This window comes from Salmo salar, chromosome 21, assembly GCF_965601325.2.
Source record: "Salmo salar chromosome 21, fSalSal1, whole genome shotgun sequence".
In the NCBI taxonomy this organism is placed as follows: domain Eukaryota; kingdom Metazoa; phylum Chordata; class Actinopteri; order Salmoniformes; family Salmonidae; genus Salmo; species Salmo salar.
Genome location: NC_138311.1, coordinates 12091227 through 12113074, shown reverse-complemented (window position 1 = coordinate 12113074; position 21848 = coordinate 12091227). Strand labels below are relative to the sequence as shown.

Genomic DNA, 21848 nt, shown 5'->3' with positions numbered 1-21848 from the left:
GTGCATTCTCTCAACCAGCTTCACCTGGAATGCTTTTCTAACAGTCTTGAAGGAGTTCCCACATATGCTGAGCGCTTGTTGGCTGCTTTCCCTCTGTGGTCCAACTCATCTCAAGCCATCTCAATTGGGTTGAGATCGATGATTGTGGAGGCCAGGTCATCTTATGCAGCACTCCATCACTCTCCTTGGTCTAATAGCCCTTACACAGCGTGGAGGTGTTTTGTGTCAAGTGATAGTCCCAATAAGCACTGCAGAATGGTGTATCGCTGCAGAATGCTGTGGTAGCCATGCTGGCTAAATAAATCACTGACAGTGTCACCAGAAAAGCACCATCACACCACCTCCTTTATGCTTCACGGTGGGAACCACACATGCTGAGATCATCCGTTCACTTACTCTACGTCTCACAAAGATACGGTGGTTGGAACCAAAATCTCAAATTTGGACTCATCAGACCAAAGGACAGATTTCCACCGGTCTAATGTCCATTGCTCGTGTTTCTTGGCATGAGCAAGTCTCTTCTTATTATTGGTGTCCTTTAGTAGTGGTTTCTTTGCAGCAATTTGACCATGAATGCCTGATTCACGCTGTCTCCTCTGAACAGTTGATGTTGAGATGTGTCTGTTACTTGAACTCTGTGAAGCATTTATTTGGGCTGCAATTGGAGGTGCAGTTAACACTAATTAACTAATCCTCTGCAGCATAGGTAACTCTTGGTCTTCCTTTCCTGTGGCGGTCCGATGAGAGCCCATTTCATCATTGCGCGTTTTTGCGACTGCACTTGAAACTTTCAAAGTTCTTGAAATTTTCCAGATTGACTGACCTTCATGTCTTAAAGTAATTATGGACTGTCGTTTCTCTTTGCTTATTTGAGCTGTTCTTGCCATAATATTACCTAATAGGGATATCTTCTGTATACCACCCCTACCTTGTCACAGCACAATTGATTGTCTCAAACACATTAAGAAGGAAAGAAATTCCACAAAATAACTTAACGGCACACCTGTCAATTGAAATGCATTCCAGGTGACTACCTCATGAAGCTGGTTGAGAGAATACCAAGAGTGTGCAAAGCTGTCATCAAGGCAAAGGGTGGATACTTTTGAAGAATTTGAAATATAAAATATATTTTGATTGAACACTTTTTTTGGTTACCACATGATTCCATATGTGGTTTTTTCATATTTTTGATGTCTTCACTATTATTCTACAATGTAGAAAATAGTAAAAATAAAGAAAAACCCTGGAATGAGTAGGTGTGTCCAAACTTTTGACTGGTACTGTACATTATTCATGATAATGATATTGATCAGTATTATACTCAAGGCTATATTTGAATCAGAAATTGGTATACTGTGGAACCTACGACTTATTCAATTAAATGTCTGTTTTTGTCACGTCCTGACCAGTATAAAGATTATTTGCTATTGTAGTTTGGTCAGGACGTGGCAGAGGGTATTTTGTTTATGTGTTTCGGGGTGATGGTTTATGTAGTAGGGTGTTTGATTTATTATTTCCGGGTTTTTTGGTCACTGCTCTATGTTAGTCTATTTCTATGTTATTTCTAGTTAGTCTGTTTCTATGTTTAGTTAATTGGGGTGTGGACTCTCAATTGGAGGCAGGGGTTGTCTTGTTGCCTTTGATTGAGAGTCCTATATATTAGGGTGTGTTTGTGATTTATGGGAGGTTGTGCTTGTTTAGCTGTCTATGCCTGACAAGACTGTCTTTTCGTCGTTCGTGATTTTTGTATACGTGTTTGGTTTTCCTTCTTAATCCTATTAAAAGAAGATGAGTATACAACCCGCTGCGTTTTGGTCCACTATTCCAGACGACAACCGTTACAGTTTTAACATCAAAAAAGAGCAATGATTTGGGAATGCAACTTTCTGTCCTGTGAATCTGAGCCTTATCTCAGCAAGCAGACAAGTAACATAACTTAAATCCATATTAGGGTGATGACTACATTGGTGACACAGTGGCACCATAATATCTCCAAACTTCACTCCCACAAATTTCCAAAAGGCATTGGATTGGTGTAGGCATGGGCTAGAGGGAGTTTCAACTATATTTCTTATATCAGTCATTTCCTTTAAATCACTGAAGAGAAGTGAACAAGGGCACAATTCGGGTGACAGGAGTTTATTATTGGGATGCAACCTGTATCAGAATAGAGTACCACCAGTCATAATACCCATAAAACCTCGCGGTCAAACGGAAATGGTTCCAATAGTTTTTCCACCATTCATTTTTTCCCATAGGGGATTTTAGAAACACTTAATAAGGGCTGTGTTTCATGTAGGCTTTCCCTGGCGGGATGTTTTGATAACCGTGTAAATCTCTCTAGGAGAAGGTGACTTTTTATTAACATATTCACCTGTATTTACCCCCCAAAATGAAATGCTAATTAGCTGCTAATGTGGCTATCATAAAGAACTACAAATGCCATGATGATGATCTGAACGAGACTGCCAAATCGAGGAAAAGGTAATAATCTCTGGATTAACTAAATGTAGTAATGAATCAACTGGCTACATTTCTTTAAATGGACAATTCTGTGAGCTGTCTTGTGCAAATTTTCAATTGACAATACCTGTTAGCAAAGGTGTCAGCTAGAGAGCACTTGCAGGAGCTTGCAGGTATTGTACTTTTGCATGATGTCTACTTTGATGCTAATTTGCATTTTCGAGAGCAAATGAAAGCGAATATATCGATAAATCACCTTGTCCGAGAGAGATTTGCATGGTTATCCAAATGTCATGCCAGCGTAAGCCTACATGAAACACAGCCCTTATTTTAAATGTTACTAAAATCCCCTATGGGAAAAATGAATGGTGGAAAAACTATTGGAACAATTTCCTTGTTTGACCGCTAGGTTTTATTGGTATTATGACAACTCCACTGTGTGTCACACACTGATCTTTTTCACCTGTCTTTGTGCTTGTCTCCACCTGCCTCCAGGTGTCACCCATATTCCCCATTATCCCCAGTATATTTATACCTGTGTTCTCTGTTTGTCTGTTTCCAGTTCGCTTTGTTCGTCAAGCCTACCAGCGGTATCGCCTTGCTCCTGTTTTGTTCCTGTTTTCTAGTTTTCCCGGTTTTGACCATTCTACCTGCCCTGACCCTGAGCCTGCCGTTCTGTACCTTATGGACTCTCATCTGGATTACTGACCTCTGTCTGCCCTTGACCTGTAGTTTTGTCTGCCCCTTGTTCTAGTAATAAACTTTTGTTACTACGACATTGGCTGCATCTGGGTCTTCTCCTGAAACGTGATAGTATGAACTGGCCATGACTGACCCAGCAGACTCAGACCAGCTCCACAATGCTGTCTCTCTCCAAGGAGGCACCATTGGAAGACACGAGGAGCTACTTCAATGTCTTGAATACATAATTTGAACATTCACAGTGTATGAGATGAGATTGGAGATGGTTAGAGCTGCCCTGCCCTATAAAAAAACACAAAATGTGAGTTTGGTATCACACGAAGCATTGCCTGATGTGAATAATGCCTCAAACAAAAGAGATCTCAGAAGACCTAAGATTAAGAATTGTTTACTTGCATAAAGCTGGAAAGGGTTACAAAAGTATCTCTAAAAGCCTTGATGTTCATCAGTCCACGGTAAGACAAATATAAATGGAGAAAGTTCAGCACTGTTGCTACTCTCCCTAGGAGTGGCCGTCCTGCAAAGATGACTGCAAGAGCACAACACAGAATGCTCATTCAGGTTAAGAAGAATACTAGAGTGCCAGCTAAAGACTTACAGAAATCTCTGGAACTTGCTAACATCTCTGTTGACGAGTCTACAATACATAAAACGCTAAACAAGAACAGTGTTTATGGGAGGACACCACAGAAGAAGTCACTGCTGTCAAAAAAAACAAATCTGAAGTTGGCAAAAGAGCACCTGGATGTTTCACAGCACTACTGGCAAAATATTCTGTGGACAGATGAAACTAAAGTTGAGTTGTTTGGAAGGAACACACAATACTGTTTGGAGAAAAAAGGGCACAGCACACCAACATCAACCTCATCCCAACTGTAAAGTGTGGTGGAGCGAGCATCATGGTTTGGGGCTGCCTGGACAGCTTGTTATCATTGATGGAAAGATTAATTCCCAAGTTTATCAAGACAGGAGAATATTAGGCTATCTGTTCGCCAAATGAAGCTCAGAAGTTGAGTGATACAACAGGACAACAACCTAAAACACAGAAGTAAATCAAGAACAGAATGGCTTCAACAGAAGAAAATACGCCTTCTGGAGTGGCCCAGTCAGACTCCTGACCTCAACCCGATTTGAGACGCTATGGCATGAACTTAAGAGAGCGGTTCACACCAGACATCCCAAGAATACTGCTGAACTGAAACAGTTTTGTAAAGAGGAATGGTCCAAAATTCCTCCTAACCGTTGTGCAGGTCTGATCCGCAACTACAGAAAACGTTTGGTTGAGGTTATTGCTGCCAAAGGAGGGTCAACCAGTTATTAAATCCAAGGGTTCACATACTTTTTCCACCCTGCACTGTGAATGTTTACACGGTGTGTTCAAAAAGATATGAAAACATATAATTGTTTGTGTTATTAGTTTAAGCAGACTGTTTGTCTATTGTTGTGACTTAGATGAAGATTACATTTATTTTTACCAATTTATGCAGAAATCCAGGTCATTCCAAAGGGTTCACATACTTTTTCTTGCCATTGTAGGCTGTCCCCAGCCGAACGGCTATACAGGCTTCACATGAAGAGTTGCCTGTATTGCGGGACTACTGGTCATTTTGTGGCCACCTGTCCACTAAAATACCAGGCTCATCGGTCGGAGCGAGTACTCTAGTGGGCCATACGGAGAACTTCCCTTTCCCCTTACTCGCACCCCTTTTCATGCCATCTTGCTGTGGGGGAACCAGTCAATCTCTCTGGGTACTCATTAACTCTGGGGACGATGAGAGCTTTATGGACGCTACCCTGGCATACGAGCTGGGCATCCCCACTCAGCCCCTCTCCATTCCCATGGACGTTAGCGCCAGGCACTCTATAGGCCGGGTCACCCACAATACCACCCCCATCAACCTCCATGTGTCTGGGAACCACAGCGAGACGATCCAATTCCTGCTTATTAAGTCTCCTCAGGTTCCTGTGGTATTGGGATTCTCTTGGCTCCAGCGACACAGTCCCCTTATTGACTGGTCTGCTGGTGCCATCATGAGTTGTATCCTGTTCTGCCACGCTTATTGCCTGAAGTCAGCGCAGCCTGCCCCGGGACGTCTTCCTGGGGGCTCGAAGTTGCCCCGGACCTGTCCGCCATTCCCGCGGAGTACCAGGACCTCCGGGAGGTGTTCAGTAAGGCTCGGCCACTTCGCTTCCGCCACACCGACCCTATGACTGCGGGATCGACCTTCTCCCAGGCACCACTCCACCCCGGGGACAAGTGTACTCTGTCAGGTCCGGAGACCAAGGCTATGGAGACCTACATTGAGGACTCCCTAGCTGCAGGGTTCATCTGTCTTTCTGCCTCCCCTGCTAGCGCAGGGTTCTTCTTTGTGGAGAAGGACAAAACTCTGCGCCTGTGCATCGACTACCGGGGCCTCACCAACATCCTGGTGAAGAACCGCTACCTCCTACCACTCATCTCTTCTGCCTTCGAGCTGCTCCAGAGGGCCACCGTGTTCTCCAAGCTGGACCTACGGAACGCCTACCATCTGGTGCGGATACAGGAAGGGGACGAGTGGAAGACTGCCTTCAACACAGCCAGCGGTCACAATGAGTATCTGGTCATGCCATTTGGCCTTGCCAACACCCCTGCTGTTCCAGGCTCTGGTGGATGATGTTCTCTGCAACATGTTGAACTGGTTCGTCTTCATCTACCTCAAAGACATCCTCGTTTTACCCCGCTCCACCCAAGAACACATGCTCTACGTCCGACAAGTTCTCCAACGCCTCCTGGAGAACCAGATTTTTGTGAAAGCAGAGAAGTGCGAATTCCATCACTCCACCATCCCCTTCCTGGGTTACATCATCGCTGCAGGCAGTGTACAGATGGATCCCGGGAAGGTGAGAACGGTGGTGGATTGGCCACAGCCTTACATCCAAAGTGCAACTTCAACGTTTCCTGGTATTCGCCAACTTTTATAGCCGCTTTATCTGGGGTTACAGCACCCTGGCCTTTCCCCTATCTGCCCTCACCTCTCCTAAGGTTCCGTTCATGTGGTCCCCAGCTGCTGACCGTGCGTTCCGGGATCTCAAACACCATTTCACCACAGCCCCCATCTTGGTTCATCCTGACCCGTCCCGCCAGTTCGTGATGGAGGCCGACGCTTCAGATGTCGTAGTGGGGGCTGTCCTGTCCCAGCATTCTGCCCTGGACCTTAAGCTGCATCCCTGCGCCGCATTCTCCCATCGCTTCAATGCCACGGAGAGGAACTACGATGTGGGGAATCGTGTGCTTCTCGCAGTGAAAATGACATTGGAGGAATGAAGTCACTGGCTGGAGGGGTGGAACAGCCATTAATTGTGTGGACAGACTACAAGAACCTGGAATATCTCCGCACCGCTAAGCATCAATTCCAGGCAAGCTAGGTGGGCCCTGCTTTTCACCCGGTTCAACTTCTCCCTCTCATACCGACTGGGATCCAACAATGTCAAGCCGGATGTGCTGTCACTCCGCTATAGCCCCGCGGCTACACCCCCGGAACCCGAGACCATCCATCCCACCTTGTGCCTGGCGATGGCACTCAGCTGGGGAATAGGGATGCAGGTTCGTGAGGAGAATCATTCCCAGCCGAACCCCAGTGGGGCCCAGATAACCGGATGTTTGTTCCTGACGATGTCCGCTCCTCGGTCCTGGAGTGGGCCCACTCCTCCAAGCTTGCCTGCCACGGGGGACCCTGGCCTTTGTGTGAAATCGCTTTTGGTGGCCTACCATGGTTCCTGACATCTCCGCGTTCATCGCCGCATGCACGGTCTACGCGCATAACAAGACTCCCTGGCAAGCTCCGGCTGGTCTCCTGCAACCTCTGCCTGTTCCTCACTGTCCCTGGTCCCACATATCCCTTGACTTTGTCACGGGTCTTCCCCCGTTTGATGGCAACACCGCCATCCTGACAGTAGTGGACCGGTTTTCCAAAGCCGCCCACTTCATTCCTCTCCCCAAGCTACCCTCTGCCAAAGAGACAGCCCAGCACACGGTGCAGCATGTCTTCCGGATCCATGGACTCCCAGTGAACATGGTCTCTGTCCGGGGTCCTCAGTTCTCGTCCCGGTTCTGGAAGGCGTTCTGCACACTCATTGTGTCGTCGGCCAGCCTGTCCTCCGGGTTCCACCCCCACTCCAACGGCCAGTCGGAGCGAGCCAACCAAGACCTGGATACGACTCTTCGCTGCCTGGTCTCCACCAACCTCACCACCTGGAGCAAGCAACTACTGTGGGTCGAATATGCCCGTAACGCCCTTCCTTGCTCTGCCACGGGTCTCTCACCCTTTTGAGTGTTCCCTGGGTTATCAGCCCCCACTCTTCCCAGAGCAAGAGGTCGGCATACCCTCGGCCCAGATGTTTGTCCACCACTGTCGTCGTACCTGGAATAGACCCCGATTGGTCGGCTCTCCTCAAGACCAGCTTCAGGTATCGACAACAAGCGGACCACCACCGGTATGGTCTCGGGCAGAGGGTATGGGTGTCCACCTGAGATTTGCCCCTCCGGGTGGAATCCTGCAAGCTTTCCCTACGGTTTATTGTCCCTTTCCCAATCTCCAAGATACTTAGCCCCTCTGCTGTTCGTCTTCTGTTGTCCCGTACCCTCCGTATACATCCCACTTTTCTAGTATCTAGTATCAAACCCATGTCTCACAGCCCTTTGTCTCCTGTTTCCAGGCCCACCCCTCTCCCCCTGCCTACCCCTCTCCCCCTGTATTCTCTGTTTGTCTGTTGCCAGTTAGTTTTGTTCATCAAGCCTACCATCGTTTTCCCCTTGCTGCTGTCTTGTTCTAGTTCCTGTTTTCCCGGTTTTGACCATTCTACCTGCCCCGACCCTGAGCCTGCCTGCCGTTCTGTACCTTACAGACTCTGATCTGGATTACTGGCCTCTGTCTGCCCTTGACCTGTCGTTTTGCCTGCCCCCTGTTCTAGTAATAAACTTTTGTTACCTCAACACTGTCTGCATCTGGGTCTTCTCCTGAAACGTGATACTGTGGGGTTCTACAGTATTCCCCATAGCTATAATGCATTTGGTCCAATTTAAAGGGGCAATCAGCAGTTGCTACATCCATTTTTGGATTGATAAATGAATTATATGTACCCATTTCATACTTGAAGAATATAACTTATACATTTCTCATGAGCTTAGTTGAACTGTCTTAACCCATTAGAACCCTAATTATAAGCTTGGTTTACTCCAATGTTTGTAAACAAAGTAAATGTAAATAAACACTATAGCCTCAAAACATGGTTTAAACTATAATTGTATATAATGGCTGGTCAGTCCTTGCATCCATTAGCACTGTCTATGAATTTGAGAGTGGTTACTCCAACCAACCCCATCCCTCAGCCTTTTACTGCAACAGGGGCTGCTGATTTCCCCTTTAACTGACTCCAAGAGCAGGAAGTCGCACTCTAGTCTCTCGGATAGGGAAAGCGAAAAAAGAGGAGTGATCAGTGAGTGAGGTGTCATAAATATATTCCATAACAACAACAATGGCACAACGGACGGTATAACAACGTCGTTTTGGTAATACTAGCTAGGTAATCACTTTCCTAGTTCTGGTGCGTTTTCGTAGTAGACTCCTTGCAAGGAAGCGTGAGAAGTTGTTATTATTAGGGAGAAATGGCGGACGGCGGAGGCTTCGAGTTGGGTGATGTTGTCGACCCACCCATTGCGCCGAATATCATCTGTCCCCTTGTCACCGTTTCTGACCTACCCAGCCCGACAGCTGCAGGTAAAACACAACACGTTGAATTTTTACACTGTTCTACCACCTAGCTGTGCAAGAGAATACAGCTGCATTAGGATTATTGTGAGAAACTAGATGTATTCTCAGTACGCTGGCTGGGCTATTTGTGGTTACAATTTGCGTTGCATACACCTGCGTAATTACGCAAACTATAGCATGTTAGTGAACTATATCGATTTGAGCACTTTTATCACTTAATTTATTCGTAATTCACTATTTAATCTAGGTAATGTGTACATCAATGACACATCAAGTCAATATGTGCATGCGTGGATGGTGTGTAATTTATTTATAGTCGCTATGCAACCCAGTGGTAGTGGAAATGGTAGGCAAATCAGTTAGCACAGCATCATCTCATCTGGGTATTTGGAGCTTTAGCTTTGCTCTTTCTCGTCCAGGCCGTAACCTGAAGGAATGGCTGCAGGAGCAGTTCAATAAAAAGCCTGAAGAGCAGAGTGAGGACGCGCTGCTCCACAACGCTGCTTATGTAGGAGACCTGGATACTCTGAGGAACCTGCTGCAGGAGGACAGCTTCAGAGAGTGAGTGAGGGAGGGAGGCCACTGGGCCTTACTGCACACTATCTACCCCCATCTCCAACCTGTTCTGCACCCTTCTCACTTCCCACATTTAATGCGAATATCCTATGCACATACTATATTTAGCAAAGTCAGAAAGCCACTATCTTACCCCTTTCATATCCAACACAGTCATATTCAAGATGTAGACCTATTGCGAGAAAATCCCTTCCACCCTTCTGTATCTCTCCTTAGTTTGTAAATGTGTGTATATTGGAAACACTTTTTAGGATACGGCACCATCGGCAATACCACCCCTTTATTTAACAGCGTCTTGACAGTTAAAATAGTCTACTACAACTGGTATGAGTTCTGAGCGAACATCTCCTATTGGCTGTCAGGCGGATCAACGAGAAGTCTGTATGGTGCTGTGGTTGGCTGCCCTGCACCCCTCTGCGCATCGCTGCCACAGCCGGTCAAGGGGCCTGTGTGGCCTACCTGATAGGCCAGGGGGCGAAGGTGGACCTAGTGGATGTGAAGGGTCAGACGGCCCTCTATGTGGCGGTGGTCAACGGACACCTGGACTGTGTGACCATCCTCCTGGAAGCTGGAGCTGACCCCAACGGCAGCCGCCACCACCGCAGCACTCCCGTCTATCACGCTGCACGGGTAGGCAGGGTGGACATACTCCAAGAGCTCATCAGGTGAGTGCTTTAACTTTCCATGCCAATTAAGTTTATTGAATTGGATGGAATGAAGGAGGCTATAATGGCTATAGGAGGGGTCATCTGCTAGTATTTGTTGATTGAATTGCCTAGGACCAATAATGGAATCAGGTCTCATTTTTATTGGCGAAGGAAGGAAACCAATACATTCTGAAAAAAACCTTATTGTCTTATTACACAATTATTCTCCATTACTTTTGTGTTATTGTCTGATTGATCAGTGTTGTTGCCTGTTCATAACATGTCCCATCACCATGGTCGTGTTCATTTGTGCACGCAATGGAAAAAGCGAAAATTAGCTTTTCTTATTGGACAGCCAGGTAGGCCCTTCCTGTTTGTCAATATTTTTTTCCCCCTATGGTGCCTAATCAACACGACCCATCTCTCCAGGTTCCATGCCGACGTGGATGTGGACCACCAGCTGGGCGCCAGGCCCCCGTTTGGTGCGGCCCGTACCCTCACCACACTGGTGGTGTGCCCGCTCTACATCAGCGCCGCCTACCGCCACCTCCACTGCTTCAGCCTGCTCCTGGCGGCCGGCGCCCAGCCGGACTACAACTACAACGGACCAGTGAGCCGCGAAGCGCTAGCAAAGGGTTTGGCCTCCTGCCTGCTGGATGCGGTCCTGAGACACGGCTGTGAGGCGGCGTTCGTCAGACTGCTGCTAGACCACGGTGCCGAGCCCAGCCTGGTACCCTGGGAGCAGCCCCACCGAGAGGGAGCGACCGCCGGGGGCCGAGAGAGGGTTGACCCCGAAGCCCTGCAGCTCTACTTGGAGGCCAGGAGTGAGTAGAGTTCCTTCACACAGCACCATTATATTTACATTTTAGTCACTTGGCAGACACTCTTATCTAGAGCCATGAGGCGCTATGATATGAAAAGTCACAGTAATAATAATGGTAGTAGTGGGTTGCGTGTATGAAGAGCATCTTTGTTTGTATCTATTTGACTATTGCCTATGAGTTTATTGAAAGCTTACCGTCGCAACATGGCAGAAGTGTTTACCTGAAAAGGGTAAATGTCCATACATATACTTCCAAGATGGCGTAGCAGTGCAGAGGTGATTTGTCGTCCTGTCGTGTACTTTTGTCTTTTTTGTCTTTTTTTGTATATATTTCAATTCATTTTCAATCTCTTTTCAATTTTTTTATGAAATATACCTTCCGGTAACCCGCCTCACCCAATGTGACATGGATACACTATTTTTTTAGATCTTACTTGCACATCATCATCTGCTCATCTATCACTCCAGTGTTAATTTGCTAAACTGTAATTACTTCGCTACTAAGGCCTATTTATTACCTTACCTCCTCACGCCATTTGCACACACTGTATATAGACTTTCTTTTTTTTCTATTGTGTTATTGACTGTACATTTGTTTATTCCATGTGTAACTCTGTGTTGTTGTTTGTGTCGCACTGCTTTGCTTTATCTTGGCCAGGTCGCAGTTGTAAATGAGAACTTGTTCTCAACTAGCTTACCTGGTTAAATAAAGGCGTAATAAAAAAATACTGTAACAGCAACATACATTGCACACCACAAATATGAAATGAACACTTGCCGATACCTTTGCGGTCATTGACATTTAACAAAATGTATTTGAAGAGTTTAGTTCCAAAACGCTATTTCCTCCAATTTTTCACGAGTTTTTTCATGAAATTATTTCTTCAGGGTAACTTTGTGTGTGTTCTCAGATGTTTTATTCCTAGATTTTATATGTTTATTAAAATGGGTTTTGTTGCAAAACACTATATATCCGTCGTTTAGCTGGAATGAAATATTTGTATTCTGTATATTTGACTGTGGATATATGGTTGTCTCACCTTAAGATACTGTAAATGCACTTAACTGTAAGTCGCTTTGCATACGAGCATCTGCTAAATTACTAAAATGTAAAATGTAAATATTTTACATACAAATCTCATATCACTCTATTGATTTATTGTTTTGTATTGATTTCACAAATGTATATATTGATGTCACAAATGTATCATTTGTACAGTTCTTTATAAAAAACAATGACGTTATCACATTTTACTGTGTAAAACCCATCAGTACTACTTATTCCTCTGAGAGTGAGGCGGATATATAGCATTTTGCAACAAAACAGGATTATTTGTCTCTGAAATGAAACCATCAAGTGGTTACAGTGCATTCGGAAAGTATTCAGATCCCTTGACTTTTACCACATTTTGTTACATTACAGCCATTCTAAAATGGATTTAAAAAAAATTATCCTCAGCAATCTACACACAGTACCCCATAATGACATAGCGAAAACAGGTTTTTAGAATTGTTGCAAATGTATTAAAAAGGAAAAACAGATACCTTATTTACGTAAGTATTCAGACCTTTTGCAATGAGACTCGAAATTGAGCTCAGGTGCATCCTGTTTCCAGTGATCATCCTTGAGATGTTTCGACAACTTGATTGGAGTCCACCTGTGGTAAATTCAATTGATTGGACATGATTTGGAAAGGCACACACCTGTCTATATAAGGTCCCGCTGTTGACAGTGCATGTCAGAGCAAAAACCAAGCCATGAGGTCGAACGAATTGTCCGTAGAGCTCCGAGACAGGATTGTGTCGAGGTACAGATCTGCGGAAGGGTACCAGCGTTGAAGGTCCCCAAGAACACAGTCGCCGCCATCATTCTTAAATGGAAGAAATTTGGAACCACCAAGACTATTCCTAGAGCTGGCCGCCCGGCCTAACTGAGCAATCGGGGGAGAAGGGGCTTGGTCAGGGAGGTGACCAAGAATCGATGGTCACTCTGACGAAGCTCTAGAGTTCCTCTGTGGAGATGGGAGATGCAGCACTCCATCAATCAGGCCTTTATGATAGATTGCCCAGACGTAAGCCACTCCTCAGGAAAAAGCACATTACAGCCCCCTTGGAGTTTGCCAAAAGGCACATTGACTATCAGACCATGAGAAACAAGATTCTCTGGTCTGATGAAACCAAGATTGAACTCTTTGGCCTGAATGCCAAGCGCCACGTCTGGAGGAAACCTGGCACCATCCCTACGGTGAAGCGTGGTGGTGGCAGCATCATGCTGGCGAAATGTTTTTCAGCGGAAGGGACTACGAGACTAGTCAGGATTGAGGGAAAGATGAACGGAGCAAAGTACAGAGAGATCCTTGATGAAAACCTGCTCCAGAGCGCTCAGGACCTCAGACTGGGGCGAAGGTTCACCTTCCAACAGGACAACGATCCTAAGCACACAGCCAAGACAATGCTGGAGTGGCTTTGGGACAAGTCTCTGAATGTCCTTGAGTGGCCCAGCCAGAGCCCGGACTTGAACCTGATTGAACATCTCTGGAGAGACCTGAAAATAGCTGTGCAGCGACACTCCCCATCCAACCTGACAGAGCTTGAGAGGATCTACAGAGAAGAATGGGAGAAACTCCCCAAATACAGGTGTGCCAAGCTTGTAGCATCATACCCAAGAAAACTCTATGCTGTAATCACTTCCAAAGGTTCTTCAACAAGGTACTGAGTCTGAATACTTATGTATGTTATATTTCAGTTTTTTGCACAAATTTATACAAACCTGTTTTTGCTGTGTCATTATGGGGTAATGTGTGTAGATTGAGGGGGAAACAACTATTTCATCCATTTTAGAATAAGGTTGTAACGTAACAAAATATGAAAAAAGTCAAGGGGTTTGAATACTTTCCGAAGGCACTGTTACATGTCTGTCATTGAAAAACCCCATGCAACCCCATGAAAAAACACATCTCTTTCATAAGTTCTTCAAAAAAATAACAGCTAATTTACAAACATTTCTGAAAATGGATATATAGGGTTTGGAATTAAACTCTTAATTTACGTTACTTATTGATTGATTGATTTTACATAACTAGCCTCGTCGAATACCAGGCTTCCCTAATCAGGTAAGCCTGGGGAAGTCAATGGTAGAAAGTGTCTAAAAAGGGTTGGAGACCCAGTGTAAATCAGTGACGCCTGGCAACACGTCAAACCCATCAACTCCCTTGCTTGGGCAGAGTTCCAAAGCGAGAGAAAATATGCTCTGACGTCTGAGTGAAAAGTTTCCCACTCACAGTCTCACACAGTATGTTGCCTGACTATAATATTTTATCTTGATACGTTAATAAATACATACTGTGCTCATTTTGGCATGTTTAACTGTCTAGAATATCCATTGTAATGTGCGTAGACCGTAGACTAACTAACAAAGAATTGGTAGCTAACTAGCTACCCACGAACATTGATTATTATGTTACAAGCTTGTTTTTGCTTTATGTAGTTATCTTGTTTTATCTCTATTGGTCAAAGGTAATACAGTAGCACGGGAGTGTGCTTCTCAAATGTACATTTTCATGCGTTCTCCACACTCGTCCTCACACGAACCTTCTAAATAAAACGTCATCGGAGTGACACACGTCATAACAAGCGGCACCCAATCTACGGGCATGTGGGGGGAGGGTTCTTGAAATCTAAAATAAATGCAGCGCTCAAATCTAGCCATTTCGGCTAATACAAACATCTTCAGACTTCCAAAGGAGCGGCGTAACACGAGACTAGTACATTACATTACATCTACACACAGTATTTTACATATCTGCACTAAGTATTTATTTTCTCTGAAACTCATTGATGACAATAACACCATTATCTTACGGTACTATCAACCAGCGGTGTGGACTCGAGTCACATGACTTGGACTCGAGTCAGACTCGAGTCACAAATATGATGATTTTAGAATTGACTTGACAAAATCAATAAAGGCTTGCAACTCGACTTTGACTTTAACACCAATGACTCGTGACTTAACTTGGACTTGTCTTTTGACTCAAACTGACTTGATAAGCCCAATTATTAAAAATGATGCTTTTAAAAAAAGGGTGCAGCGCATCAACTCTTCATTTAATGGATTACAGTTTGAATTTGACAGCAGCCAATCAAATTGTGCCAGTGGAGAAAAAGTTGTGCGTGGCAGTGCAGAGGAACGTCGGCAGGTGAATTCAGACAGAGCCCTTGGAAAGATGATAACCAAAATTATTATTTTGGGATATAAAGACTACGCTGTAGTCAACAAAAAATGTATTGCAACTTGCCAAACATGCGTGAAGAAAATTACAAACGGAGGCGCAACAACTTACAACTTTGTTTGACATTGGAAGCTGCACAAAGAATGGTAAGTTGTGGCTAATATAGCCGACAGCTATATATAACTTTGCTTGTGTAGCATGTAGGCTAACGTAACGTTAAATCAATGAGCCTCCACACAGTCAGTCAGTGCGGGAAAGTGATCACACACAGAGTGTGTGTGTGCGCGTGCGTTAAGGTTGGACGATTGTGTACAAGCCTACAGCACATTGCCCACACTCCAGCTGGTGGTGGGAGATGGCTTGAAATAAACAAAAGTAATGATGACTATTTCAAAGTTATCAAATATCAGCTCACTGCTGCATACAAGCACAACATTCAAAGAGGTGTTTGAGGCTGAATTTGGGGGAAAAGGCATCCCTGCTGCTGTCAACACAAGATGGAACTCAACACTGAGACAAGTGAAGGCAGTTATCCAATGTGACCATCTAAAGCTCTATCATATTCTAGAAAAGACTGGGCACAATGAGTTGTTCACAGTACGGGAGACATCCTGAAGCCTTTTGGAGAAGCAACAGATTTGACACACGGGGAGAAGATAGTCACAATCAGTTCTGTTGTTCCCTTGGTCCTGTCCATGAATCACCACCTGGAGCAGCGGAAGCCTCAAGTCCATTTCCTGAGTGGCCTGGTCAGAAGTCTCCAGGCATCCCCGAACAAAAGATTTCTTGGAATCTTCATCAATGTGAAAATGGCCAGGACACAAGATGGAATCACTGCCCCCTTTTCAGATCCAGTCTACCTCAAAGCAGCTGCCTTGGATCTGGCTTTTTCTCTGATGTGGGTGGAGCACCATGTGCTGGTCAAAGAGGAGGTGGCACAAAGAGTGAAAGGTAAATATTATTGAGTTTAATGTAACTTTTTCTCATAATTTAAATCAATTGACTGCAACAATAATACTTGTTCAGTTTAACCCACTGCATCACGAATACTCTAATACCGGCCATTTTGTTTCTGCTATGCTTTTACATGTTTTGACAGTTACTGAGTCTGCAGGATGCTGCAGGGACTGAGCAAGCTGTGCCTCTTGTTGATGAGTAAGAGCGAGAGGACCATAGCCTTGGACAATTAAAAGGGCTTTTTGCAGCACACTGTAAGAGGTAGAAGAAAGCTGTTGGGACCACTCCAGCACTACAGCTAAGTCACTACCTTGACATATGCGAAGGACAGAATGCCCTCTTGTTCTGGGCAATGAACATGAAGGCTCTTCCTTCGCTGTCCCGAGTGGCCATCAGGGTCTTGGCAGTGCCTGTCTCCAGTGCTCCGGTGGTGCGTCTCTTCAGCCATGGTGGCATCATACTGCGGCCTCATCGTGCACAAATGACTGACAGACTTTTATCGAATTTGGTCTTTTGCAAATGCAATGCATCGTAGGGCCCTGAGATAAGATAAAAAATGTAACTGTTTATGCATTACACACACACACACACACAGTCTCCATGTTCAGGTTTTATCTCCCATCTTTGGGATCTGTATTTTTTTTATCAGACATTCAGGCCAGTGTTCAAATTGTAGGCCTACTTGAAGTTCAGTAGCAGTTGTTTTGATGTACCTTTTAATAAATGATTGTAACTTTATGGCAGGATTGTTTTAGGCGTCTAAAATATATCTGGATAGAGACAGAGAGCACTACAATATTTAGTTTTTGTTGTCATATTGATGTGTCTTTCTCATGGCTACCCATGTATTTCCATGGAAATATAAAGTTTATTTGGAAAGTAATAAATGTATATATATATATTTTTTAAAGCATTCATGATTTGTGTAAATTTAATATACTAACTATTACTCTTGTTAAAAATATGAAATGGTATTACATTTTGTGAAGAGCACATTATGACTTGTTTAGGACTCGAAACTCAAAGTTTAGGACTTGTGACTTGACTTGGGACTTGCCTGTCTTGACTTGGGACTTGAGTGCTAAGACTTGAGACTTACTTGTGACTTGTAAAACAATGACTGCTATCAACATCTGCATTGCTTGCTGTTTGGGGTTTTAGGCTGGTTTTAGGCTGGGTTTCTGTATAGCACTTTGTGACATCTGCTGATTTAAAAAGGACTTTGATTGATAACACATTACATCTATCAGATTACTTCCTTGAAATCTCATGACTTTCTTACTTCTATGAAATTAGACTAACTTCCTCTAGCAGTTTATCTCGGATCCATGGACCTACCGGAAACGGGTGTATGTTGAAAAAAAAAAAAAACATACGGAACTGCTGACAGGTCATCAAAGTTTGGCATAGTCTGCACTAGCCATAACATTAAATGGAACATAAACCACGTTTCCATCCACAGTTTTTATGAGAGTAAAGCCATACCGTATACATTTTTTTTATTTTTTATTAACACACCAGCTGTGATGGAAACAGGAATTTTCTGAACAATTGTATAAATGCTGACAGATAATTTGTTCGTTCAACATGTTGGGATCTTTTTGTGTTGGTAAAATTCATTATGCAAGAAATTGAGGTGGAAATGCCTTTATGCACAAATATTGATATAATAACCATCATATCGAAGTAAACTTTTCAGTAAATATCGATTGCCGTTTGACAAATAAAAATAATATGCATAATAATCTCATCATATAGACTAGCCTACAGTGAGGGAAAAAAGTATTTGATCCCCTGCTGATTTTGTACGTTTGCCCACTGACAAAGAAATTATCAGTCTATCATTTTAATGGTAGGTTTATTTGAACAGTGAGAGACAGAATAACAACAACAAAAAATCCAGAAAAACGCATGTCAAAAATGTTATAAATTGATTTGCATTTTAATGAGGGAAATAAGTATTTGACCCCCTCTCAGTCAGAAAGATTTCTGGCTCCCAGGTGTCTTTTATACAGGTAACAAGCTGAGATTAGGAGCACACTCTTAAAGGGAGTGCTCCTAATCTCAGTTTGTTACCTGTATAAAAGACACCTGTCCACAGAAGCAATCAATCAATCAGATTCCAAACTCTCCACCATGGCCAAAACCAAAGCGCTCTCCAAGGATGTCAGGGACAAGATTGTAGACCTACACAAGGCTGGAATGGGCTACAAGACCATCGCCAAGCAGCTTGGTGAGAAGGTGACAACAGTTGGTGCGATTATTCGCAAATGGAAGAAACACAAAAGAACTGTCAATCTCCCTTGGCCTGGGGCTCCATGTAAGATCTCACCTCGTGGAGTTGCAATGATCATGAGAACAGTGAGGAATCAGCCCAGAACTACACGGGAGGATCTTGTCAATGATCTCAAGGCAGCTGGGACCATAGTCACCAAGAAAAACAATTGGTAACACACTACGCCGTGAAGGACTGCAATCCTGCAGCGCTCGCAAGGTCCCCCTGCTCAAGAAAGCACATATACATGCCCGTCTGAAGTTTGCCAATGAACATCTGAATGATTCAGAGGACAACTGGGTGAAAGTGTTGTGGTCAGATGAGACCAAAATGGAACTCTTTGGCATCAACTCAACTCGCCGTGTTTGGAGGAGGAGGAATGCTGCCTATGACCCCAAGAACTCCATCCCCACCGTCAAACATGGAGGTGGAAACATTATGCTTTGGGGGTGTTTTTCTGCTATGGGGACAGGACAACTTCACCGCATCAAAGGGACGATGGATGGGGCCATGTACTATCAAATCTTGGGTGTGAACCTCCTTCCCTCAGCCAGGGCATTGAAAATGGGTCGTGGATGGGTATTCCAGAATGACAATGACCCAAAACACACGGCCAAGGCAACAAAGGAGTGCCTCAAGAAGAAGCACATTAAGGTCCTGGAGTGACCTAGCAAGTCTCCAGACCTTAATCCCATAGAAAATCTGTGGAGGGAGCTGAAGGTTCGAGTTGCCAAACGTCAGCCTCGAAACCTTAATGACTTGGAGAAGATCTGCAAAGAGGAGTGGGACAAAACATTTTTGACATGCGTTTTTCTGGATTTTTGTTGTTGTTATTCTGTCTCTCACTGTTCAAATAAACCTACCATTAAAATTATAGACTGATCATTTCTTTGTCAGTGGGCAAACGTACAAAATCAGCAGGGGATCAAATACTTTTTTCCCTCACTGTATACCCACACTGTACAGTATCTGCTGTTGGCTAGAGCGCACATGCCAAGACCAGAGTAGGCACATTTGCTATTTAACGCAACAGTTTTTGTGACAAAACTATAAGTAGATTGGAAAATGCGATGGAAACACATTGAACTTCAGATTTTTATTCAGGACATGTTTTTGGGTGCACTACGTGATCACGCACTGATTTTTATCTGCACATCACGCGCTGATTTTTTTTTACCGTTTGTTGTAAACACCACTGGTGAAATGCACTTATTTTCTAAATGCAGATTCTAGAATATTCACATGAAAATCTGTTGTCAATTGGATGGAAATACAGTATGCTGTTGTCTTTGCATTTCAACATGTATGACATTCATGTAGGCTACTCCCATGCACCTTTGGAAGAGTTTTGTAGATTTATACGATATTTTCTCATAATTGCCATCAGATTATTGTTGATGTGTATCATTCAAGTTTAATGGAAAATGTGATGTCAGACTGTTAAAATGTGTCTTTATCCTGTTGATAACAAATTCCTTCTTTTTTTCCCCAGGATGTCCTCGTAGGCTGACCTACCAATGTCGGATCAGTATTAGGAAAGTGATGGGGAAGCATCGGCTAAAACACATCCCTTCTCTACCGCTCCCGGACCCCATTCAGAACTTCCTGCTTCACCAGAACTGACTCTGGCAGGCCTTGCCTTTGATGATCGTTATGCTATTATGAACAGTGACGGACTTACCATTAGGCAGAAGAGGCAATTGCCTCAGGCTTCACATCATAATCAAGGGGCCTCATGAGCTGGGCATAATTTAAACAAATAAAACTAGTAATCTTTTGGTTTATTTCTCAGCTTGCCCCCCCCAATCTCTGCTCGAAGGCTGGACTGCTCAGCTCATTGCTCTCATTCTTTCTCACTTCAGTAGGTTGGTTCAGCAGCAGCAAAATCTGCAGGAAGCTTCAAAGTTGCAAACGAAATGGGGAAGGTGAGTTTTGCCTGGTAATGAGGCCACATTGTTGTCAAAAATACCTCCAAAAAAGTAAATGAATCCATATGGCTGAATAATAATAAATAATAGATCAATAATTTATTTCTATACAAATACACTAAGTGTATACACACTAAGTGTACAAAACATTAGGAACACCATCGCTTTCCATGACATAGACTGACCAGGTGAATCCAGGTGAAAGCTATGACCCTATATTGATGTCATTTTTTAAATCCACTTCAATCAGTGTAGATGAAGGGGAGGAGATGGGTTAAAAAAATATTTTTACGCCTTGAGACATGGATTGTGAATGGGCAAGACAAAAGATTGAAGTGTCTTTGGGGGGTATGGTAATGTAGTTGATGCCAGGTGCACCTGTCTGTGGCTCAGTTGGTAGAGCATGGTGTTTGCAATGCCAGGGTTGTGGGTTCGATTCCCACGGGGGGCCAGTAAGGGGGGGAATGTATGAAATGAATTGAAATGTATGCATTCACTACTGTAAGTTGCTCTGGATAAGAGCGTCTGCTAAATGACAAAAAAAAATGTGTCAAGAACTGCAACGCTGCTGGGTTTTACTCGCTCAACAGTTTCCCATGTGTTTCAAGAATGGTCCACCACCCAAAGGACACCCAGCCAACTTGACACAACTGTGAGAAGCATTGGAGTCAACATGGTCCAGCATCCCTGTGGAATGCTTTCGACACCATATAGAGTCCATGCCCTCACGAATTGAGGCTACTCTGAGGGCAAAAGGGGGTACAACTCAATATTAGGAAGGTGTTCCTAATGTTTTGTACACTCAGTGTACAGTGCATCAGAAACGTTGTTTATTGCTTGTTTGCTGTGACGAAGCCTCCATTCTCTGTATGAGTCTGTATGAGTTGCTTCTTGACTTATTTGCATACCTTCCACATAATTGCAATAATTCCAAAAAACATATTTATTTTCTATTTTCTCTATAATAGGGCGTTATGTACCAGTGATCTGTAACTAAAGCAATATGTTTCCCCCTTCTTCCCGTCTTCTGTCTTTTTGCAGAACAAGAGAGCGCAATCATTTATCTTTCTCACACCCGCTTCCAATTTCAGTTTCTTTGGAAAGCACATCTTTGCCTGTCATTAGTCCTGTATATACCTGGCACTAACATGGGTCTTGTGTCCTGATCTTGTTCAAATGTACATTTAATGCGTTCTCCTCAGTTCACAATGCATCTTTTAACCCCTGTAAATCTAAACCGTTAGGGGGCGGGGTTGTTTAAGATGGTCATACTATGGCTCATTTAGCTATTTGATTTTTAATTTTAGGACCCCTTTAGGTATAATATATATATATATATAAATATAGAATTTTGAGGATTGAATAACACATTCATAAATGGCAAAAAATGCAAGAAAAAAAGAAATCATAGGGAACAAGGTTTTGAAGTGCCTGTCCTATATCTAGGTGATATAAGGAAGCTCAAGATATTATTTTTTTTTACACATTTAACCCC

The 21848-nt window shown here is 43.8% G+C and overlaps 1 protein-coding gene across 1 annotated transcript; it reads left to right on the top strand.

The window, feature by feature from the left end:
* The first annotated feature begins 8571 nt into the window (after positions 1–8571).
* asb1 (ankyrin repeat and SOCS box containing 1) lies at positions 8572–21370 on the top strand. The gene is made up of 5 exons (XM_014164290.3): positions 8572–8921; positions 9335–9476; positions 9854–10156; positions 10568–10962; positions 19918–21370. Exons 1-5 carry the CDS (start codon positions 8810–8812, stop codon positions 20046–20048), a joined length of 1083 nt encoding a protein of 360 aa, XP_014019765.1. The 5' UTR covers positions 8572–8809; the 3' UTR covers positions 20049–21370.
* The last annotated feature ends 478 nt before the right edge of the window (positions 21371–21848 follow it).